Source organism: Haemaphysalis longicornis, unplaced genomic scaffold (assembly GCF_048455015.1).
Source record: "Haemaphysalis longicornis isolate Haplotype H1 unplaced genomic scaffold, Haemaphysalis longicornis Haplotype H1 scaffold_41, whole genome shotgun sequence".
Lineage (NCBI taxonomy): Eukaryota > Metazoa > Arthropoda > Arachnida > Ixodida > Ixodidae > Haemaphysalis > Haemaphysalis longicornis.
The window spans coordinates 2348606-2373076 of NW_027526365.1; the positions used below are offsets into that span (position 1 = coordinate 2348606).

Sequence of the window (24471 nt, forward strand, 5' to 3'; positions counted from 1 at the left end):
ACAAACCGGAAGGCGCAGGAGGTTCTTCCGAATTTCTGGGGCGGGGATTTTCTTTCACATTTTATATTGTCACGGGCTCTTGCACATTGGCAATCCAGGTGTGGAGTTATGGCCAACCTCTCCTCCAGGGATATGCTCCACTGCCAAGCTGGTACACAGCCTTGAGAGAGAGACGACGACGACGCTGAGAGTCTTGCGGACGTGCGCGCTGTACCTGGAACACTGTTGCTGCTTTCGCTACCAGCTCGTATTTGCCTGTCAACACATTTTATTACGAGCAGTGCCTTCATTGCCACGTCACAATATGAATTTCCCTGCGCAATATTTGGAAATAGCCTCTTTTAAGACAGTCCGACTTTTGTTTAATTGCTGGGGCAACTTCTATTTCTCCCCCAGCCTTCCTTCACCAGGCTCCGCCTGCGGTCCTTCGAGCTTCATTTTTTTAGGTGTGTTCCTAGAAACACGAAAATTGATCTGGGCTGCATATCGCTGTCAAAATAACCACCACTGTTTGCACCAAACGTGTTGCGCGCTACGCCTAGCCTAGCCTCTGCTGCGCTTGTTTGTCCCCCGCCCCTGTTGGCACCACACGTGTTGCGCTCTGCGCCTAGCCCTACAGACAAGACTGCGTGGTTCAACATGAGCAAGGCCAAACATAGAGCGTATTGCGAAAGTTTTTTGTGCTACGGATTTACGGAAACTGGAGGAAACCCCCAATGTGTGATTTGATACGAAGTGTTGGCAAATAGCTCCATGAATCCAGCAAAGCTCTCTCGCCACCTCGCCACGAAGCACCCATCATTCAAAGATAGGACGGTTGACTACTTCACAAAAAAGAAGCAACACCTGGAAGCCCCAAAAATGGATTCACTCAAAGTGGTGAGGCATCTTTTTTTTGATTTCTAAGTACCGAGAGCCGATGTTTTGGGCTGTGGCGGGTATTAGAATGCGTAATATTTTTCGTTCCAGAATTGTGCGTCCATGAACAAGACGAAAGTATCGTACCTGCTCAGCTACAGGATAGCCAAACAGCTGAAACCGCATAGAATATGCGAGGACCTCATCATGCCTCGCATTCAACATGCTGTGAAGATATTGATCGGGGAAGAACACATAAAGAAAGTGCAGCAAGTGCCCATTTCTAATGACAGTGATGGCCGCTGGCTGAAATCACACTGTCGGCTGAAATCCCAAGTTAAAAAGAAAGCAACACCTATGTTGCACTCTTTCCCCTCCATGCGTCCGAGCTAGCCTGCCAGCCGAGCGCCGTGCACTACGCGACAGCTGTGCCGTCCGGCACTATTTGGTAACCCTCCAGCCTCGTGCCTTGTGCTCGCGACATAAGGCCGACGTGGACGAGCAAATTGAGAGGAGAAAAGGCGAGTGTGAAACTGCCAAGGCAAAGCGAAATGAACAATAGTGCAATGCATAGATAAAAAAAACCGCATTCCCGCGCGTACATGGTGGAGACACCCTTTGAACGGTCGCGTGACGTCGCTATTGGGTCAAACTGCTCAACATAGCTGTTTTCGTTTCCCACAAGATCCAGCAACGCGAAAGAGGTGGTTCAAACTTCTGAAGTAAACCCTTACAGGCAAAAATTATAGCGCGGTCTTGCTACAGGGACTTGTTCCGGTGGACAGCGATTGGACAGAGTTTGCCAGGACCGTGGCGATCTGTCATAAGTGGGTCGTCGTAACTCCGGGGGACGTATCAGCGGGGTTCCACTGTACTTCGATAGGACACAGTTTCCATGGAATTTCTCAGTTACTCAATATATAGCAGTTGCAAAACTGCATGAGGCATAACACAAGACCTGTAAGTGCTCGAAGCTATTGGGCACGGAACAAGCAAAGGATCTCTGCAGCGTTCGCAACATACACTAGAAAACAATAGCCAAGTGCACCGTTGTGGTGAGGTTCTTATGAGCGCCTTATACGAAGCCTAGAGACATCGATGCAAAAAATCGTGTCAAGACGGACAGCTTCAGTGAAAGAGCTATGCAGGATTACAGTTGAAGTTAAAGGAGCTCTCGACAATCGCCCTTTGATCTTGGTGAGCCCAATGAGTCCATGCCACTAACGTTGGCAGATGTCATCGGTGGCTGGCAACAGCTACACGACGGACAAGCATGGCCACAACACAGCACAAATTTTGAAGTGATGTGGAGTCTATTCCAACATGAGAGCTTTGTGGAAAGTTGGTATCACAAGTACATCGAAGAAATAGGAGTCACTGTGAAGGACAAGACTACACGAAAACAATGTCCACAGCTGACTGAAGATAGGGGTCCAAGGACAATGTGGAAAATGTGCAACATTTAAAAAAAGTTACCCTGGACGCAGTGGAGTGACAAGAGCTTGCCTCATTTGTACGGGCATCAAAGAATGTATTATGAAACGGGCGAACCACATCTATCCTTTCAAGGGCTGCCTCAAATGACCCGCAAAGCATAGCAAGAAGGAATGTGAGGCACAGCAGTGATAGGCAACACATACTAGGACCTCTTTGAACACTACCGGGAAAAAAAAGCAAAGCTTGGCACCTTATCACAAACTCGACTGAAAACAATCCACCAGCTGGTGCTGCTTGGAAAACAAAACATACCAACACTGCACTTTACTAATGCGATGCACCCGGACTGTACCATTGTGGCGGCCAATACTGTCAAGGTGAATTAACCGAATACTCTACAACACGTGGTGATTTACTGTTTAGCACCCCCCCTTCCGCCCCCCCCCCCAGGCCACAACCATCAGCTCTATACTCAGGTACAAGAACGGCAACAGCTCATGTGTATCACTCCGCAGGAGCGAAGGGCCCGGATGTCAACGCGAGTGCACGTGCAGGCGGATGCGACTCAGCTTCCCGATGAGGTTCGCAAGTTCGTTGATGTGGCCCCACTACCACGCAACATGCATCTATACAGACGCCGCTTCATATCCCGGGCGAAGAGCTATGACCGCTGTGGTTTCTATTACCGAAAACCTCGTTACGTGCGCATCAATCTCCACCATCTACTCTCTGCAGGCGGAGGAAGCGGCCATCTCCCTAGCGATTGCACAAACGTCGACAGAAATAATAATCACAGACAGCCAACAAGTCTGTAGAACCGTCTCCAGCGGTTGCATATCACGACTTGCCCGAAAAAGTCTACTCGAGCATCCTCCTCGACATCCCGTACGGATTATTTGGGCTCCAGCCCACTCCGCCGTGTCTGGCAACGAAGCTGCCCATCAGCGTTCCCGAGAGTTGACCCACCGGGCAAGCCAGGAGTTCGGCGAGCAGTGGCAGGTTTCCCCTCTCTTGTCGTCCCACGAAATCACTCAGCATTACCGTCTGGAACGAATGCTATATCTTCCTGCACACAAACGCCTCACCAAAGAACAAGAGCGCCACTTCCGAGGCATTCAGACAAACACATTTCCCCACCCACTAGAGCGTGCACATTCTGGTCCCCACCCTGTACTCCTTGCAATGCCGCATCTGCGAGGCTCCGGGCACCCTCTACCATATCATGTGGGGCTGTGATAAGAACCCCCATATACCCCCCCTGCCTTTCCCCTCCCCTGAGCACTGGGAGAGAGCACTGTCCAGCTCGGACTCTGACGACCAGCTTTGGCTGGTGCAGCGAGCCCAAGAAGCCGGACGGACTCAAGGGGTCCTGGAATGAGGACTGGCTGACAGCTTCAGATACACGTTTATTCCTCCTCCTCCTACTTGAAACGAGCCTTCTTTTTCACATCTAGTATTTTTTCAGTCGCGGCAGAGATTTAAAAGCAGATGAAGGGCAAGAAATCACGGAAACAACTCATGTTACATTCAAAATACTCGCAGTAAGCACTACTTGCGCTGCGTGGGGTAACAGCCGGCTGCGTGATGAGGCGCAGGGACAACTTCTGTTGTCGTTTAGTTGTCTTCGAGTATCGAGTACACCACCCTGGCAGGCCCTGCTGTACAGCCCACCTCCGGATGCCCAGCTCCTGCGGCGGGGGCAGCTGATGACCGTAGCTTCTTCGATTTTCATATCCAACCGGAGCTGCAGCAAGAATTCAAAAATGTTTATCCAGTTAGTCAGTGGTAGAATGCGATCAAACTAACTTTGTCATCACAGTGACTAGCAAAATGAATTCACACAGCGCAATCGATATTGCGTTACCCTTAATCTGTAGATTTTCTTGCTTTCATTGACAACACTAAACAGCTTACTGTTTGCGAAATTATAGAATGTATATGTGTGCATTTTTGGAATGCACTTGCATTATCTGACTTGTCAGAAAATGGCTGGCATTGGTCATCGTGACCTCTTTTCTTCTACCTCACAAAGCGGCACCAGCAACACGTACACATCGTGGTTTACCCCTAGGCAGCAGCCAGCAAGTAACATAAAAGCCTAGATTCAAAAACTGTGGGAAATGTGAAAGAAAAAAGTATGCCACTAAACATTAATCCCAGGTGGTCAGGTCAGTGATGATCCAGCCAACGACTCAAGAAAAGAAACAATGCCAGACCACGCCATGCTCTACAGGCAGGTGCCCATGGGTACCAAGCTCAGTATGTTGGTATCCACTACCTCAGGCACTTAGGCAGCAAGGACAGTTGCTGAACGAGCGCTAACCTAATAAACAATGCATCACCCAGTAAACAGCAGTCCGTTCGAGAAATGTAATTACTGTACTAGCCCATGCTAAACAGTCGTTCGTAGCTATGCAGAAGTCAAAGAGGTGGGTACTGGAATCAGACGTAGCTTGCCGACGGAAACTGCTTACGAATCCTTGCCACAACACAACCCTGTGTCCTTCAGGAAGCCGCTTCCAGCACCAGCGAGGGAATAGCCGGTAGGCCGTGTGGCGGTACTTCCTGCAAATGTTGTTTGGAAATAAGGCATGGCAGCCGTGAAAATCACTCAGCAAAGTTTTTCAGGACTGTTGCGCAGGCTTATTGCCATCTGCAGTTTTCTTGGGACAAATATGGTGCAGAAATGCACTTGTACAAGGTTCCTCTGGTGCTGGGGTGCAGTACTTGCTTTCACATGGGAAAACTTATGTTTGAATCCAGCACAGGGCAACTATTTTGTTTTGCGCATTTTAAAAATGTGACCAGTTTTTTTTTTTCACTAGTGCTTTGCTAACGAATTCCTTTAGTTCTGTCAGTGAAATCACAAGGGAGTCGCAGTACGTGGCCATCCTTGCGAAACAGAGGTAAATTCAGGCGTGTACGGTTTACTTCAGGTGATATTGTGAAGCTAATTTTACGCGTGCGAGGCTTTTGTGCAAACGCGTGAGAAAATTCTCATGGCTGCGGTGACAACACACACAACGAAAGAAAAATATAAAACCCTTGAGATCGACATTGCTTGTTCCTGGGTGCATTACTTGTGCTGGTCATGATGCTTAGTGACTCTGCTGTCCACGAGTTCCCGGTACACCGCCTCGAGGACGGCGGGGTTCAGGCACAGGCTCAGAAAGTGCTGGTGGTCAGTTATACATGCGTCAATGCCTTCGGCAACAACTTGCGGAATCGACACGCAGCACTTGTTTTCCAGCGGCCTTTCACTGGCCACGCACAGTCCACAGCGGCACCTGGCCTCAGCGCGCAAAGCAGAAGCAGGACGGCGATGAAAAAATGGCCGCGTATCTGCTCCTTTCGTTGCAAATGTCGTCAAAAGACGATAGTCGTTATAGACATTTGCCAAGGAAAGGCCCCCCTTTGCTTTCCCGCTCACCTCTCATGCTGTTCCTGCACCGTCGCGCTCATCCCAAGGTAAACACACTAAAGGTTTGCGCAAGGCGATTTGAATTTACCGCGTCCCACTGCTACAGGCCGGGTTCCTCGATGCCAGCGCTGTAGTACGGCGGAGACGCGCGTGAATGGAGGCGGCCGACTACAAGGTTTATAAAACCGCGTGGCCGTACTTCACGTGCGTTCCAAGCAGAACGTGGAACCTAGCTAGTGGAACCTTTCGTTGCTGTTGCCGCGTGATTTTTCATGTGCCGCCAAGAGGCGGCGGTTTTCTGCAGCAGATGTAGAATATGATTTTCTATCGAAAAACCAAGCATCCATAAGTTTTTAAATAAAGGAACACTGTAAATATCCCTTGTGTACTAATTTCCTGTCTTATATTTGCGTAATGTCTTGTTCTTGTTCAACAAAGTTGACAAGTATGGACATATAAACCGGGCTTAGACCTTTACATTTGGCTGTGAGTATATAAGACTGTTGCGCAATATCAATTTTACTTTGGCCGGGTGGCTGAATCGACTGCATTTTACTAGCAAAAAATAGACTCGGACGAAGAAGAAGTACACAGGACACTAACGAGTGTCCTGTGTACTTCTTCTTTGTCCGCGTCTATTTTTCGCTAGTAAAATGCAGTCAGATAACCAACTAGCCCAACTTTATGCCTTGGCTGAGTCGAGTCACAGACAGACAGACGGACAGACAGACATACAGACAAAAAAATTGGCCGCGTATCTGCTCCTTTCGTTGCAAATGTCGCCAAAAGACGATAGTCTTTGTAGACATTTGCCAAGGAAATTCCCCCCTTTAATTTCCCGCTCACCTCTCATGCTGTTCCTGTACCGTCGCGCTCATTCCAAGGTAATCACACTAAAGGTTTGCGCAAGGTGATTTAAATTTACCGCGTTCCACTGCTACAGGCCGGGCTCCTCAATGCCAGCGCTGCAGTACGGCGGAGACGCGCGTGAATGGAGGCGGCCGACTAGAAGGTTTATAGAGTCGCGTGGCCGTGCTCCACGTGCATTCCAAGCAGAACGTGGAACCTAGCTAGTGGAACCATTCGTTGCTGTTGCCGCGTGATTTTTCATATGCCGCCAGGAGGCGGCGGTTTTCTGTAGTAGATATAGAATATCATTTGCTATCGAAAAACCAACCATCCATGAATTTTTTAATAAAGGAACACTGTAAATATCCCTTGCGTACTCATTTCCTGTCTTATATTTGTGTAATGTCTGTGTAAAGTTGTGTAAGTTTGTGTAAAGTTGACAAGTATGAACACATAAACCAGGCTTAGACGTTTACATTTGGCTGTGAGTATATAAGACTATTGCGCAGTAAGCATTTTACTTTGGCCGGGTGGCTGAATCGAGTCATGCCCCCCAGGGCCGGTGTTGTCATTTAAAATTCCCTAAGCGTAGTCAGGGGTTCAATTTTAGACAACCCCTCTGGGGGAGAGTTCTTCGCTCTCTGAACTTCAACAAACTGGGACACACTTTCCCTAAAATACTGTCTCGTTGGTCGCGCGTCGACATCGCAATGCAGCCAAGCCATGCGAGAACGCCAAATGCTGTGCAGACCTAACAACATGACACTGTCAAATGGTACACCATCCTCTCTATCAATGCACAAAAAACGAATACCGTGTGGACTAAGTGGAAAATCTATCTGGAGTGACCGTTGGAGGACATCCCAAAGGAACACTGCGGCCCAACAATGAAGAAAAACATGCTCCACAGTTTCGGGTTGTTTGCAAATGGGGCAGTCGGTTCCCCATGGAACCGAGAGCCCCCTTTCATTCATCCAAGTAGCGACTGAAAGTGTACCCGTATGCAATTTAAAAAAGAAAGTCTTTGCCCCAGGTGACACTTCCATTCGCTTGACTCTTTTTAACACATCTTGTCCTGGACCGTTGCTGTACAGAGCTCTATACAGTGGCACTGGGAAGACTACGTCACATACATCCTTATATAATTTTTTCCTAGTTACACTGGCCAGATATTGCATCGAAAAACGCGTTGATAAAAATCGGAATGACAAAAAAATTTCTTTAAAATATCCATGGACACCACCTGGCGTGCAACTTGAAGAAACCACAAATTCTGGCAAAGCACGCATTAACCGAACTTGGATTACAGTGCGTAGAAAAGGGTCCTGTACATCGCGTAGAAATAAAAATCGATTTACGAGTTGCCGTACGAACAGATGAGTCAGTCCTAATCCGCCTTCACGGATTCGCCGAAACAAATTCGTCCTACTGCTCCTTTCCCACGTGGACCCTCACACAAAAACAGCAAATACGCGATGCAGCTTCTGGACATTCAAACGCGAACAATGCAGCACTTGCATAACGAACCAAAGCTTTGCCACGAAGAAAAGATTACAAGTCGTGGCTCTCGTGAACACTGACAGCCCAGTTGCTTTCATTTTTTCCGCTTTCTCTTTCAGTGATTGCACCTGCCCCAGCCAGTAGGGCTCACTGTCGCGATAGTATTCCAGAGGGGTTCCCAAGTACTTTACTGGGGTGGTTACCCAAGCTACATTAGCAAAGGCCGCTGGCGTTGACATCCATTCACCGTGCCAAAACCCCAGGCATTTTCCCCAATTTACCAGACTCCCCGTGACCTCCCCAAAATGCTTCACTGTTTCCACGGCGAACATCACGCTTTCTTTGTTCGAGCAAACAACGGCAATGTCGTCAGCATAGGCGAGAAGTTTGACCTCTGTCTCCTGTAATTTAAATCCGCTTATTTTAGCATTATGAATGATGCTGAGGCACAGCGCTTCTATGTATACACAAAATAATAAAGGACTTAGGGGGCAACCCTGGCGCACCGAACGCTGCACCTCGATGACCGCTCCTAATTCCTTATTCACTATCAACCGTGTAGTGCAGTTCCGGTACGCCATCGCCACTCCCCGTACAATGACAGAACCAAGGTTGATGTGCTCTAAAACATAAAACAGGATCTTGTGGGAGACGCAGTCAAATGCTTTCTCCAGGTCGAGCTGGAGAATCGCCACGCCCGAGCCCATTGCATCGCAACATTCCAGTACGCTCCTCGCCTTGTGGATATTCGTAAATATGTTACGACCCCTGATGCCACACGTCTGATGTGGACCTACAATTTTCTGGATTACCATTTGTAACCTTTTCCCCAGAACCTTCATAAAAATTGTGTAATCAACGTTTGTCAGCGAGATTGGTCGGTATGCTTTAACATCCCTTAATTTTTGCCTGTCGTCTGTTTTCGGAATTAGTATTGTATGGGAGGTAGAAAAAGATGGAGGAAGCGCTTCAATTTCGTAGCCTTGATTGTACATGTCGGCAAGAACAGGAGATATCAAAGATTTCAGATGTTTATAGAACGCCGCACTAAGCCCGCCAGGACCCGGTGACTTGCCCGGATTCAGGTTTTCGATGGCACACTTAACTTCCTCGGCCGAGAAGGGTTGTTCGAGCCATTCCTTTGTTTCGTCATCCAAGCGTGGCAACGCACCGATAAAATCTCGCTTGTATTTTTCTATGTCGGTTTCTCTGCACGCGAACAGTGCCTTATAGTAATCGAAAAATGCGCGCTCCACTTCTTCTTTTTCCGAAGTTACATAACCGTTGGTTTCTATTTCTTTAATCATATTCCGCCGGGCTTGCGTCTTTTCTATTCCTAACGCCCGTTTTGAGGGTGCCTCCCCTAACGTCCAATGTTCCGCCCTCGCCCGTACTAGCGCTCCGCGATAGCGGTCTTGGTCAATGACTTCGAGTTTGTGCTTAATCTGCCCTATGTCGCCTTTGAACAGTCCTGGATTTTTGTTCTCCAATGCAATCAACTTTTGTAGGTTCGCTCGCAAAAGGTTTTCTTTTCTTTTTTCCTCATATTTTATACAGCTAGACCTTTCTATGGCGGCAGTACTGTGATTTTTTTCTTTGTCATTGTACCTGGTACCTTGTGTTGCTGTCCGAGATGGGCAATAAAGAAAAAAAAAAGGCTGAATCGAGTCACAGACAGACAGACGGACAGACAGACAGACATACAGACAGACCAAAATTTCTGGGTTTAAGTAGCCCAAGAAAGACTATCGTCTTTAAAAAAAAAGACAGACAGACATGCAGACCGACCAAAATTTCTGGGTTTAAGTAGCCCAAGAAAGACAAGAAAGACTATCGTCTTTAAAAGATCCCCGACGCGACGAGCGCGACCGACTGATCCTGCAACGGGAGATACGCGGACTCGTCGCGCGACGTGATGCACGAAGAACGATAAGCAAGAAATGAAAAAAGGGCCTTCTACATGTGCTGGTGTAGCGCGATTACGTTTACCGCAATTGGTGTCCGAAACCAACGCGCGAGGCATTAGGAAATAAGCGCGACTTTCCCCCTTACGAGCGCCTGGGCCTAACGGCGTATACACTCAGTTATAAAATGCGTTACTCGGTAACTACGTTCATTTGGTGTCCTAACTTAACCCATGTGCGCACTGAAACGGGTGCAGTAATCTTGCATTACTCGAATGCCTACGTCGCAGAAGTAAGCCAAAAAAAAAAATTAGCGCCAATCCACCCTGTGAATGTGGTTGGAAAGCAAAGCTGTAAACGACACCCAGCACGATTACCCATACGACGTCACTTAAATTCACTCATGTAGCTCTACAAATAGTGAAACCAGAGAGAAGTGAAATGCACTTAAACACACCCTCTGCTACTTCAAAGAAATATTCTTGGTAAGGTTAAATTAATGCATGATGCATGAACGGTGGTTGGTTGAGTTGTATTGGTGTAGCACATGAGTGGAAACCCTTTTTTATATAAAATTAAAGCTCAAACACGGTGTTAGAGGATCTCACTTCTCCTTCTTTGCCGTCGCGGACGGAGGTGACGAGTTCGGCGGCAGAGACGGAGGAGGAGCAGGAGGAGGAGGAAATACTTGTATTCAGATTTCTGAACGGCCCAGAGTGCGGCCCAGGGGAGTGGTTCCTTCTTCACTGTAGCCCACATTCAGTCCGCGCCGCCTGTGCTCTGTACACCAGCGGAAGATAGGTAGGCACAGAGGGGCTGGACAGCAGCATCTCCCATTGCTCTTGTTCGGTAGTTGACGAAGCGAGAGGAGGGTGCTCAGGGCTAAAGGCGCACACACCCCTATTATGTGGCAGAGTGTTCCTACTTCTGAGCAAAATTTACATTCGGCGTCGTAGCGATTCGGGTGTGGGAAGGAGCCGGGTTTTATGAGCCGTAGGGTAGTTTGTTGTTGTATGGAAAGGCCAGGGTAAGCGAAGGTAGGGTCGTTCTAAGAAGGCGATAATGCTGGGTTATGTCCCTGAACGAGCCAAGCGGGTGACTGTCGTCGTGCAGCTCCATAGCACGGGGGGGGGGGGAGTGCAGTTTTGGTGGGCGTACTCGTGGCCCTCCATGGAAGCGAGAGCGGGTGTCCAGATGATCGGAATGAAACCATTTGGGCAGTGGTTTTTTAGCACACCCAGTGCAGGTCGGGACACCAAATCCGACTGGTAATTCCGGTAGGCTTGTTGGGAATCGGCGACTACCTTACAAACCCCTGGTTGAGTGAGAGCCAAGGCGATGGCTGCCTCTTCTGCTGCCGTCACATATTCGGTCTTGAGTGAGGCACAAACAAGGATGTTGGTTCTGGAGGTAGCCACGATGATGGCGTACTGCTACCCTCGATGTTGGGAGGTGTCTTTGTAGATAACTGCATGATCCCCACCGAGGGTCGTGTTGAGCGCTTGAGCCCATGCTTGTCGGCGACCCACGTCGTGTGAGGGGCTCATATTTCTAAGCAAAGGGAGCATATTTAGTTCTTGTCGCCAAAAGTCCAGGAGTACATCAAGCGGAGTGAGATTCTGTGCTGCTGAGCACATCTGGTGAAGGATGCGGCGAACTACCGCAGCTCTGCTCATTCGGAGCTTCTCGATAGAAAGATGGCATTCTATCAGCTCTTCCACCGTGTTGTAGAGCCCCGTGCTAAGCAGCCTCTCTGTGGACGCACTCATGGGAAGACCAATGGCTTGCTCAACCGCATTTCTAATCATTATATAAAGCATCTTTCTAATCATTATATAAAGGAGCTTGCCGAGAAGAAGACAGTGCTTTACGTAACTGATTCTCGAGAGGCCAAAGCTTGAATTAATCGAATGGTATCGGATTCCATGAGGCCGCGCTTCTTGGTGGCAACTCGTTTGATTATGTGTATGATTTTATTGATGCTGTGTTTGAGGCGCTGCAACGATACGTCACTCTTGGTGTTGGCCTGAAGATGTTGGCCCATGATCTTGATGCTGGGGCTTGGAGTGATGGTCTGGCCATCAAGGAGAGTCCTACTTGAATGTGTTCCTTGAGGTGTCGTTTGGCGTGAGGGCGGACGAGAAGGAGCTGAGATTTTTTACATTAACACTGGAAGCCACAGGCTTTAGCACATTGGCGTACTGGAAGTGAGAGGCCATGGGTTGGTGTAAGCTTCCTTTAATCGCTATCGCGTGGCATTCAGCGAGAATGCAGGGGTTAAACACGTAGATGTGCTCGGTGAGTGCACCACTTGTCTTCCCCGTCTCCGCGTGGGCTCGTAGCTAAATCGGTAAGATGGCGGGCTCTGGCTTTGTTACTCTGTTAGTTTTTTTTTTTCTTTATTTATTTTTTGGTCTTCACAAAAGTGGGAGGTGACCATGGGAAAAGCCGTTTTGCGACGGCTTGAGGGTTCCTTGGCCCCCCGCGGCAACGACTGGCGCCGCGGGTGGCCAGGTTCGATTCCTCGCGGTGCCAGTAAATTCCTTTATTTGTTTGCGGGAGTTTTCTGTTGACACCAACGGTCGCGAAAGAACCCTTGAGGGGTAGAGGTAAAAAGCTTTGCTTTAAAAGAAGTATGTCAATACATACCAAACGAAGTCACCGTCGCCGGCACGGGGTGGCGACGATGGTGGCTCAGGCAAATTGCGCTCTCCACCGTCGCTGCACCCTTCTCTCTTCAGTGGCGCGCCCTTGTAGGAATTTATGCCAATGTCGGCCATCCGCTTCATCAGGTGCGCGTGGAGATTTGGGTCCATGTCGGGGAAGACGATGGCAAACAACGCGCGCGAAGCACAGCGACAGCGCTGACCGTGCAACCGGAAGCTGGTGGGCGGAGCATGCGCGTCGAGCGCTAAAAAGAAAAGCGCTCGGAGTGCTTGGCGCAGCCAATGACTGCAGGGTGATGAATTGCCCTGTTTCTCTCGGTGGTCTTGCGCCGGGTCGATGACGTGGGTGCTTCAGTGCATCGGAAGAGCTACTAGAGGAGGAGCGCCCCAGGCCTTATAGCTGTCCCCTTTTAATGAACGATAACTCGGCTAATACTTAACGTATTTAAACAATTTTTGCGGGATGACGTTCCTTGGATAGCACTACAGTGATTGCGCACGCAAAATCGCAACATTCGGCAGCCTATTTAGGGCCCTTTATTGCGCTTTGCCAGGTTTTCAGGATTACAAGATTTTTTAGGTTTACAAGATTTAAGCAGTAAAGAGCCTTTAGAAGAATTTGTGTTCGCCGCTCCCCAACGGCGGCCCCGCTCGAGGCACGCAGCTTCATTACTTCGCACAAAAAAGCTTGCAGCGTTATTTCGCACGTGTCTGTACAATTGGGAAAGATAACTCTCGGGGAAACACAGGTTGATATGGCACGGCAGCGGTGCAGCAAACAACTGCTGCTTCGAACACAATAGGGCCACCCCACTTTTATCTCGAGATAAGACCGTGAAGGCGACTGCCGACGCACGCGGAAATAGGGGAAAACCGTGTGCGCCGATACCTATTTAAATCAACAGGCTTCGCTGAAACAGCACGCAAGTTCCTGTGAACGCTATAAGGTAAGAACACGGTTTACTCCTTATTATGTTCTTCGTACCCCTACGAGAGCGTATAAATGTGCAACTATTGGGCGCAAGCCCGCATTCTAGGTTACGTAGGGTGACGGAACGATTATAACTGGCGAAAAGGAAAAAATTAACGTTCAAAAATTAGAAAGACAATAAATGTGATCAGTCTCTTTGGAAAGGTACCGGCGATGGCTACATCTTCTGACCATTGTGACTGTAGTTGGCCATGGAGGTCAGAAACCGTGTGTTATTCTCCAAGTAATCCACAATACCATGAAATTATGCACAGCAAAAATTTGCGCGAATAGCAAAATTTTCTCGCAAGTTATTTCCTTCTCTATGTGTTGTGTAGGCTGATTAACATTTTAATATCAATAGATTTTGGCGCTCTTCGCCCTGCGGACTTGGCCGGCTACAAATGCTACTTTCGACAACCGCCTTCTCGAAAAAAATATCGCATGAAGAAAGATCGCATTTCATAATATCTCATCAGGTGAAGGAATATTTCACAAATTTACCACAACAATCCGCCTTTGTTCAGACTTTCAATTTGTTTGAAGTGTATGCACATCACTACGTAGATAGTTTGTATGTTGTTCAGATACCTCCACCGGACGACTTGGAAGCCTGTCCCGTCGGTCATGAATTCGCTGTCAGCCGTGGTCTTGTTCCTGTGCGCAGCAAGTATGCACCATTGTACAATTCACAGCCCGCACGCTTTAGGCCTGAATTTGAACGATGCCCAGCTCCAAGTAATATAAAGCGACACTTTTTATTGTTTGAACACGTCATTTATTCTTATTTAACGTGTGTTGTTATGCTTTTTACGAAATAATGACTTCATGCACAGTGTGCACAAGACTTCCAAGAAATCAGGCTGACACTTCGTGCGTACCGGGCGTAATATTGAGAATATTCCAAGGCGTCTCGGGGGCTACTACCAACGCGGTGTTTATTTCTTTGTGCTTTGGTCGGAGTCGGACACCACCCAGGCCATTGCGCTGAGCGACAGCTGTTATTTGCGAGGTTATCTTCCCAAACTATGTGCGTGTAATAGACATATTAGGAACGTGTAAGGTGTTATCAATATGGCTGGAGAAATCAGCCATGTCAAATAATGTCAAAATACTCGAATTTCAATGCGAATGCGCCCCATCACGTTTAAGGTTTACTGAGTCGCATTAGGTATACCTGAAGTTTGTATAAACCAAAAGGCAAAAGCAACCCTTTTCGCAGTTTTCTGTTGAAATTTTCTATTGAAAATGTTTCCTATTGAAACATTCTGAGCGCTGTTTTAAAGACAACTAATGAAAATTTAAAAAAAATGGTACAAGAAACGCCGCAAAGACAATGTACCTAACGCTTGTCATGCTTTTCGCCCTTAACTGCAAGGGCAGCATGTGTCGCCTAACCCATACGGGTTTTGCTCATTTGAAGGTTCACACGAAAATGACCTGCTTCTTCCAGTGCCAATGTCTAATTGCAGCAGTCAGTTAAAATGTTACGACTGGTTACGTCTTGACTAGCCGACCCTCTGGTGCTGGGGTTATTTAGTTCACAGAAACCGCCTCTAATATCCAATCAAGCACTGCACCGCAAGCGTTGAACATTTTAACATGCAGTGAGAACGGTGTGTAACGATTGCAAAGACGACGCAGTGGTCTTGAAGGAAAACAAATTTATTGGAGCGAACTTGTGCTCCCCTAACAACTCAAAGAATACACAGGCGGCGAAACAGCAGTTAGCAAAGTGACGTACGTATACTCAAGCGGGCGTCGGCGATCGAATACCCCGGCGTCTGCTCTGCACGCCCTTTATCTCTCGGCGCAAGTGTTTCTGGAACCGTGGATTCACATCTAGAACATTGTAGATCCAAGAAGATTGCGTTAGATGGGAATGCTCTCCCTGTCAGAACAGATAACACATGCGACACAGAAAGAAAGAATGGAACACGCGCTTCCCTTGGCACAGCGATAACACAGACCGGCGCATCCGGGCGGTAAAAGCAAAACACAAACACAATGCATGGTTCGCGGCAGGTGTCAACACCTTAGCGTCGACAACTATGCTGTCAAAAACTATCTGCAGCATCACTCCCTCAACTAACACGGGACGACAGTTCGCTGCTTAAGGCCATCGTTCCTGTAACATGTTAAACTTAAAATATGAACACGAGGGTGTGAGTGTAAGCCAACCGTCCAATCTGCAGTGTTAAACGGCGGCAACAATCTTTTTTTTTTTTTTTTTACAGTATCCATGCATACTTTTATACGCCAGTTGCTCTTAGTTACTAGTACGTTCTGACAACATGCACCACCGTCCTGGTTGTGGAGCACTCTTCAGCAAAGAACAATGAGCACGGTGCTTAAAGAACAAAAATAAAGCAAGCCCACATTACCGCATAAGACTTGAAGGTAGAGAAGGTGTACGCAACCTTCATGACCATTATGGCGGTTTAAATTTACGATTGAAGCCGATTTGCGTATTTCCCGCGGCCGCAATGAACTTTACTCCACCATTGTTGCTATTATAAGCGCGAGTTTCTTTCATTTTTAGAAGTGATAATCATTGGACATCAGCTTGGCGGGGCATACGCTATGACGTGTCTGTCTCGTTCCGAGCAAGCGCCGCCACGATTATGGCGAACGCTGGTGTCTTTCTTGTTCCGAGCGAGTGTTTGCAAGATTACGGCGAACGCTGGAGTTTTTTTTTCATTTTTTGCTAATTTGGGCAACCTCTCTACGTGTGTATTCTTGGCTTGACAAACGTGAGGCTGCGACGCTGGGCTGCCGCCGCGACGCACGCACATACGAGCGCTCGGCATTTTCCTGTTTTTTTTACCTGCCAGGCAGTCACCGCGAGGCACGCGCTCACGTGTGCTCGGATTTTTTTTTTGTATTTTATGTGAGGACACGCAAAACAACAATTTGCTCAACAGCTTCGCTGGTAATAGACTGGTTACGTTTCGCTACCTTCACCCGGAAACAGATTCGATATAATAAGTTAATTTAATTTAAGCGCATTCGTTTGCGGTAGAAGACATGTGCTCCACAAATTCTAATAGTGCGCCGCTTCTTAGTGACTTTATTAAGATTAAAACGGGCTCATCATCACACAAAGCGTTTACGGTGTTCCGCATCTGGCGGTGTGAAGAGCAAGGAACCTGGTTTGCAGACGTTTTAACCACTTCCAATAGTCGACAATGTGTTTTCTTGGAGGAGGACGGGATTTTTCGTTATTATCTATTCGGAAAAACTTCTGTATACGTCATATTAAATTCATGTTGTGCTGTTCGTGGTCTCAACGAAATAGACCAACCTCTATAGTGCTCCAGTAACTAGGAGTTCGTGCCTGCCGCTAATATTAACGTAGACTAAACTAATCTGCGTTCCTAATTCTAATTCGGATGTTCTGATTCCGACATCACGAGTAATTATATCACCCTGAATAGTAAGCTTCCTCTGTCACTCAAAAATCTGGTATAACACCTATGCATTCTTCCAGTAATGACGGACGGGGCAGAAACTTGTGGTCTTGCAAGCGACTTCAAAGGAAACTTCGCTCGGCCCAAAGGGCTATGGAAACAACAATGCTATAGAGGTCATGGTTAGGGATGCGAAAAGAGCTGCGTGGATTAGAGAACAGACCCGTGTGGAATAAATTCTAGCTCAAATTAAGAGAAGGATATGGCATGGGCAGCTCGCGTCATACGCGTGAGGGACAACAGGTTTTAACGGACTGCTGCCAATAGACCATAAACTCAATGGGGGTCGACCAACGACTAGATGGAGGAATGAGCTACAAAAGTTTGGTTGGAATGGGTGAACTCAGCTAGCACTCGATCGACGTGGCTGGAGATCTTTCGGAGAGACCTTCATCGTGCATTGGGCCGTATCAGGATGATTATGACGATGACGACGACGATGATGAGGAAATTAACCTACAACTATCGCAATGTAGCTCCTATTGGAGCTTTTATTCCGAAAGACAATAGTACTTTTTGAAACCCTTCAACGGTATTCCAAGACAGTTCTCTAGCCCTTTTATTCTCTGTGGTTATACCCCAAATTCTGCACATCATATTGCCCCACTGAAAATAGCCTACATAGACTACGGTGCCGCAAGCTCTTACACGTTCCCACTTCCGCACTGCTTGGGATAGCTATGCTAATCACTAACTTGTGCCGAAAGGAGCGCGTCTGCATAAAAGTATTTTGCCAAGCTTGCTTAAAAATGGTTTTTAAGAGTGTGGGCTGTTGGAGTGAGCGTTTAGCTTCTCGTTTGAAATAATTTATTTATGAAACAATTGAAAATTGCATTTTAATATAGCTACACGTTTTCAGGCAGATGTATTTTACGTGACGTATTTAGGATTCATTTGGGAACCCTCGCAATGTTGAAAAGGGGGAGCTACGCATATCACGCCGAAGGCACCCTGGTTCAGCTTTGATTCTGTGAACTACTCATATTGTCACCGTTTGGTGTAACGGACAAAATCATTGTGCACAGTACCAAGATATTCTCGGGACTGTGCCGGCGTTGAATGAAAACAGCTGAAGGGGCGAAAGAATCGCCAAAGCAAAGCTTTCTAACAAAGCAAAGCTTTGTTACACAATTAACCAGGGAAACTCTCTTTCTTCTAAGGTGCCCTGTGCGCCCTGCCGCAGGACTCCAACAACTTCATCGACACCGTGCTGAGAGATCGCCTTCCAACAGAGGTTCGCAACCAGAACCTCGATCCGGCCCAGCTGCCCGACTTCAGCGTTAAGGTCAAGAGGTCCTTCGTGACCAACCGGGACCTCAAGGCGGACTTCTCGTCAGGCACGGTATACGGCCTGTCGCAGTTGAGGCGCCGGGGCGAGTGCAACAGCCCGTCGTGGGAGGGAACCAACAGCACCGTGATATGCCACGTGTCCCTAGACGGCGTCCGCGTTTCCTACCAAGTAAAGGCTAAGGGCCACAAGGCCATCGGATCGACCAGCTACACGGTCGACCTGTTCGTCGAGAACACGAACCTCTTCACTGAAGTCACCGGTTTCAGATGTAAGTGCGCAGTAGCAGCGATTGGAAATCTGGGGGAGGAACCTTTGGCGCTTCCCCTGCTAATGTCGGGGATGTTACAGCAAAGCTGTCTCTGGCTAGGATCAAGCAGATCATTATGATGAAGATGCTAATAAGGAGATCGTCTTCGGCAACACAGCGATGTAGGCACGAATAGCACGCGAGCGTAGTGCCACGTTGCGGCACTATACGCTCTGGGAATTCTGGGAATTCAAATCCCCGGCATCGTAAAACTACGCACCTCACCTTCAGCGTATGAAAGCAAAAAAAAAAAACGTCATAACAAATACAAAAAAGTCGTACGACCTTTTTATTCCACCAGAAAAAAAAAATATCTTCCTAGCAATGCATATGTGTTTAGAGGTCAAGCCGACTTTAACGGGATCGTTGTGAGCCTAGTCTTCGTAAGATGGCTTCCCCACATTGAATATTGTGCAGTGAAGTACGTATATCTTCGGAGGGAATATGATTACGGAAAATGCCTCTAACGCTCGTTTTATTGAAACTATCCCGAAACAAATCATCAGCCAAGGCGATCCTAACATCACGCAGAGTTTTATTTACTTTTCGGAATTACGTAGTTCAAACTGAAGTTGTAAATATTTCGGCAATCTGCCGCCAATACGTGGGCTTCTACGGGAGCGAAACTGACAAACCCACGTTTGTCCCCTGGAATAAAGCTCTAGTTCATCAATGTTTCAATGCGGTAGCTAGTCTAGAAGTATGCTCAAACCCAAATTGCAAACAAACGTGTTTTGCGTCATGCACCCCTTGGACAACGACCCTGTCAGGCCATGTTGTCGCTCACGTCGAAGCTCGGCACCATAGCTCTGCTCATCATCCTTTTTCACAGATTATCGAGCCCTGCGTGCAATTTCGTAGCCACAACGTTTTCTTCTTAGAGTCCCGTGTACGGGCGCTTCAGCCGGCGTCAGAAAGACGTAGCTTTAACAAAGTGTCGCCTTGGCAGTCTATTGAACTTACGCGGATATCTTCGTGGCATTTTTTTAATTAGCACTTGAGACGTTTTTAATTCATTTTGATGCTTTTTTCTACGTAGCCATTTCAACCGGATTTATTTCATAATGTGTACATGTAATCAAAGGACTTAAGGGTCCACGCATGATATCAATAATAACACAGGGGAAGTTCTAATATTAACCAGGGTAAGGGTCTGGTACAGAAAAAGTAACTTGCCCCGAATGTGGGCACTCATTGATGTAGGCTGAACCTCAATCGTGATGTCGGCTGCTGTTTTCTGGTGCCTTGTCACCGAATGGTTACAGTTCAGTTTATCACGCGGAAAGCAACGTGCAAAGCCACTCAGCGACATTTAGCAGCGCCTGCACAGACCAGCGAACAGTATTCAAAGCAACTTTTTAATCAGCTTTCATCACGGTGGGCGGCTTGTTGGACACTGAAGGTTCCGTGACACATCGTTCGCGTGGCAGGCGAGCAAACGACGGAAACAGAAACCGAACACGCATGTTTACCTTAGGTTTTCATCTCCTTAGCAACGTTCGTTGAAGTGTAAGCACCGTCATTCAGTGGAATTTGATCGTTGCTGTTATTCAACGCAGCAAAAAGGTAACGGGGACATTCGCAACACGAAAATGCGCTTCATACCACATTTACCTGCTTACCTGTATAAATCATCGCCAACTAATCCTATCAAAGGAACGTTTTCTACCTCCATAGTCGTTTCCATCATGGCGTATGATGGCAGCATGCATTTACCTTGTATGGATTATTGCCTAAAACTTCCAAGTCTCAGTACGAAAATGGGTTTGGTTGCCAGGAATAAGGGGTCTTATTTTCTCCTCCCCAATTTCTGCGCTGTCGACGAGACGGATAGGTAGCCAGACACAGCAGAATTTTCCTAGTAAGTCGTTTAGGCAAAACATTTTTTTTTGGGGGGAGGGGGGGGGGGTGACTCGCGAAGGATAACGCCTGTGCACTCAGCTATATCCACTTAAGGTGCTGAACCGTAAGGTGTCACACTAATAGTTTTCGCGCACCGCTTGCTTGGTCGGTTTTATTCCGCGCACGCCTGTACATGTTGTATTGGGAGTGCGAATATCTCTGAAGAAGTATTATTAAAAGAAAGTCTTAAAATTAAGAAATGCATTCTTAAACGCTTGCGGAACCTTCCATAGCGGGCAAGGCAAAGCCGGGAGGATTAACTGTTGTCGACCAACAGATTTGGTCGGAAACCTTCCTTCTCCTTTCCACCTCTCTCCTTTATCGCATTTCCTCGTGCGGCTGACTGTCGATATCGTGTTTGTGACATTTCACAGCGAGCCCTGCAGTCGTGAAGAGCCTCAAGGTGAACTCGCTGGGTCTGAGGATAACCGAGAGCACCAAGCTGGGCCTGAACAGCAAAAGGGAGAAGAAGTACCTCGAGTCCATCAAGGCGAACGTGCAAGGTCTCCTGACTGGGCTGCTGTACACCAGGCTCCGTGACGCGCTTAACCGAGCCGTCAGCACCGTGACCCTGCCGTTCCCCTAATAAAGATTTTTTTCTAGCATAAACACCTTGCTCGTGACTTTACTTCTGTCTAATAATGGAGATCGGAAGCGTTTGCAGCCATTACGCAGACATTCGGCATTAAAATAGGATATTTTGGTGAAACGGGGACTTGAGCCATCTACTTTGTAAGTGTACGGTAGTACATAGAATGGAATACGAGCAGAATGAACCCAAAAACCTTGTGAAAGTAGTCATTGGAACCCTATAGGAGATGACTTTGTTCTACAGGAGACATGAATGAACTATGGATAAGGATTATAATGATCATTATACGAATCTTTTGGTCGATAAGGCCACGTTTATGAATCCACAGCGAGGTAACCAAGGTTTAAATCGAGACTGCTTGGTTGTAAAGTGTTAACTGGTTTATTTCGTTTTGTTGAGTTTGGTGTGCTGCTGCGGATAAATGTTGAGGGCGGTCGCGGCGGTATACTGTAAACAGGAAGAGGAAAAACTCTGCCACAATCTTTGCGGCTGTACGGTGTTCAGTGGATCTCTTCTAGGTCTTCTAGGACTGCATATGGTCTTATTTTCCTCCTCTGGTCCGCTTTCGTGTTGGTGTTAGGCGGAACACCAATTCAGCGGCGTACACGCGTAAGTAGTGTGTCTCAGTGAATAATATTACAGGGAGGACGCTGTATCTACGGCTCGTTGAGGTGCGAAAATAGAAGGCGTGCGTACACGCCCGAGGTCACCCAGTCATAATTGGGTGGAACACAAGAGCAGTGTTTAACAACTTGTCCAGCATATGTGTGCACCGCCAATGTCCAAAACGTTTTTCTTTAGGCTTCATTCGCAAACACTCCCAGAAAAATGTCGTTCCGCGGAAAAGCGATGCCTATCCCTCGGTCAGACAATGGCGGGTGGTGCAATCAAGCAGAGACTATTGATTATTGTTTTGTGTTGGCCCTTGATGCGGTGTATTTCTGGAACGTTACGCAATGGAGACTTAAAAAGGGTGTTAATATCACCCCGTGCACAATTATCTGCCTGCCTTTTCAAGACGTTAATCGTATAGTTTGTGGAAGCGCCTAACGACCGACCCGCATAAGGAATTCCTTTGGTTAACTAAGCGCATTTTCTGGAACAGGAAGCCTTGCTGCAGAACGTTTATGCTGTCATCCACCAGAGCGGCTGAATCTTTTGGATGCGTGTCGGCTAGCGCGAAGTTTGAAAGACTTCCGAATTTTCGTTAGACTGATCTACTGCTTCTGCAGGGTCCGTTAGCTCTTGCAATTTGGCTGAATTGTTATGTGTGAGTTTGGCTGAATATTCCAGGTATTACTGAAAAAGAAAACAGCTGTGGTGCTCTAGGGGTTTTGTGCTTGTCTTATAATCTACAGGACCGTAATTCGAGTCGCACCCTGTGAAAGATTTTATTCTATTGTTAGTTAACTCCCATGGCTGTGCAGTTTTTGTAGGCGTAACACGAAGCCGTCCGCCTAGGAGGAGTTACAATCACCGCCTGCTAATCATTTACTGCAAAAGCCGCACACAGCGCTTCCTGTTGTCATTTAGTTTTGTTTGCGGACAACAGCCGTGCTCTCCCTTTATTTGCCCTTTGCCGCAGCTTATCCAATACTAACGGGAAAGGGAGAAGGCCTTAGCTCTCTTTCCGTGACGTCACACGTTAGGGCGGCTAGGAAAAACTGCGGAGCACTGTTAGGAGAGGTTGTCGCGTAGACGCACCGTGCGGAATCTTTTTTTATAAAGACAAGCATCTATACAGATTAAAAATATTCTGACCAGAAGAATATTATAGGACCAACACATTTATTTACACCATCCGATATTGTTTTGTCTTTGCGCTATACAAGAAGGAGTACCACCATTTGATCTGGAGAGTTGTAGATTCGTTTTTTTACTTATCGGCAGCGTCGAAAAGTTTGCCGTTTAGCTCTCCCCATAAGTTGAAATTTCGTTTGTGTTAAGCGTAGCGCCGGTAATATTACCGTAGTCAAGGTGGAGTTTTATGTGTATTTGATTACCACAACTGTGACAAAGCGCTGGTCATCTTTCACGGCAGAATTTCTTCTCGACACGTAGCTGGGGATCGTTTCGCTCTAACCCTCTTGCTGAGGCGTCATACCGTAAGACTAGAGTAATGATCTAATCGTCATAGGATGCGGCGAGCAGATGCTTGGCGGTGCAGGTGAGCACACGCATGGAACAAATATAGTGAAAAGAATTCAGCAGAACATTGTGGAATAAGCAGAGTAGCACCTGCGCTGTTTTCTCGGCAAGAATTAGGTGACTCACTCTTGACGTACACAAGCGCTGACTGACAACTGTATTAGATTTGAAAGTATGGAATAAAAAGTTCTCAAAGTGACGCCATGTGCATGAGCAGTGAACAAAATAAGGGGTTTGCAAACAGAGGGAATGTAAAGTTCCACAAAATATGTTATCTCGGCAAGCACGCAATTTTTTAGATGCGACTGCATCTCATTCACTCGCCTTGTCCCTCCATACGGCGCTGTTGTCCCTCCACACTCCTCCCCCTACACTATAAAAAAAAAGTTATAGTTAGCGGCGCCCGGTTTCGATCCCACGACCCTGTGGGCGGAACGCGAGGTACATGGTGCTCTTCCCACTGCGTCACGAAACCGAGACAGAATCAAGTGCTACGAACGCGCCTTATATCCTTGACTCATTCAAACTACGTCAAGAAGCTACTGATACAACGCATGATGGGGCCATTAACACTTGCAATAAAAGAAAAGAAGCTCCCACTTACAGCAAGAATGATGGAGTAAAGGTCGTTGCGACAGCGAAGCCTCAAGCATACCACTTAGAGAGATGGACAAAGATTGACCAATAAAACATAATAATAATCATAAAACATAATAATCATACGCGTTCCCGACACGTTTCACGCGATTTCAGAATTAATCCAACGGAAACACCAAGTGAACCCCCCGATGCGTCGCATCTACACAGGGTTCCCCTCGCGGGGAGGTGGGCGCAATTTTTCCAAGAGCGCTACTGACAAGATGCTTATACGCGTGGTTCCCCTATTGTGTATGTCAAATGCTTCCCAGAATTCACGTGATTGCTGGAGTTTTGTATCTTGTCAAGATACTGCATTTTTCGAACTGCGGTGGGCACCGACAAGCCTGGACATGTACAGCAAGCGTGTAGCCCGTGCCAGTATTCAGTGCGTTGGCGTGCTCTGTTAGCACTCGATGAGGCAACACCCTGTATGTCTGACGTATGATTTGCCACAGGGCAAGGGGATGTCGTGCACTCACGGCTTGGCATGACTTAGGGCTTGGCGAACAAAGGGCTT

General features: G+C 47.4%; 2 protein-coding genes across 3 annotated transcripts; one reads left to right on the forward strand and one right to left on the reverse strand.

Moving 5' to 3' along the window:
- Nucleotides 1–5371: 5371 nt before the first annotated feature.
- On the reverse strand, nucleotides 5372–12785 carry LOC144137585 (uncharacterized). The gene is made up of 2 exons (XM_077669506.1): nucleotides 12619–12785; nucleotides 5372–5582 (listed from the first exon to the last, which is right to left on the reverse strand). Exons 1-2 carry the CDS (start codon nucleotides 12783–12785, stop codon nucleotides 5372–5374), a joined length of 378 nt encoding a protein of 125 aa, XP_077525632.1.
- Nucleotides 12786–13480: 695 nt separating this feature from the next.
- On the forward strand, nucleotides 13481–21184 carry LOC144137597 (salivary anticoagulant protein P23-like). 2 transcript variants are annotated; one of them, XM_077669530.1, is made up of 4 exons: nucleotides 13481–13582; nucleotides 14193–14275; nucleotides 18236–18634; nucleotides 20950–21184. In XM_077669530.1, exons 2-4 carry the CDS (start codon nucleotides 14233–14235, stop codon nucleotides 21159–21161), a joined length of 654 nt encoding a protein of 217 aa, XP_077525656.1. In that variant the 5' UTR covers nucleotides 13481–13582; nucleotides 14193–14232; the 3' UTR covers nucleotides 21162–21184. The 2 variants fall into 2 exon arrangements, with proteins under 2 accessions (XP_077525656.1, XP_077525657.1); XM_077669531.1 differs by lacking the exon at nucleotides 13481–13582 and adding an exon at nucleotides 13959–14084.
- Nucleotides 21185–24471: the final 3287 nt, after the last annotated feature.

Coding starts and splice junctions, on each gene's coding strand:
- LOC144137597 (XM_077669530.1), top strand. CDS start 14,233: ATGAATTCGCTGTCAGCCGTGGTCTTGTTCCTGTGCGCAGCAA. Junction 14,276..18,235: donor CTTGTTCCTGTGCGCAGCAA/GTATGCACCATT, acceptor CTTTCTTCTAAG/GTGCCCTGTGCGCCCTGCCG. Junction 18,635..20,949: donor TGAAGTCACCGGTTTCAGAT/GTAAGTGCGCAG, acceptor GACATTTCACAG/CGAGCCCTGCAGTCGTGAAG.
- LOC144137585 (XM_077669506.1), bottom strand. CDS start 12,785: ATGGACCCAAATCTCCACGCGCACCTGATGAAGCGGATGGCCGACATT. Junction 5,583..12,618: donor GGCGACGGTGACTTCGTTTG/GTATGTATTGAC, acceptor CGCTGAGGCCAG/GTGCCGCTGTGGACTGTGCG.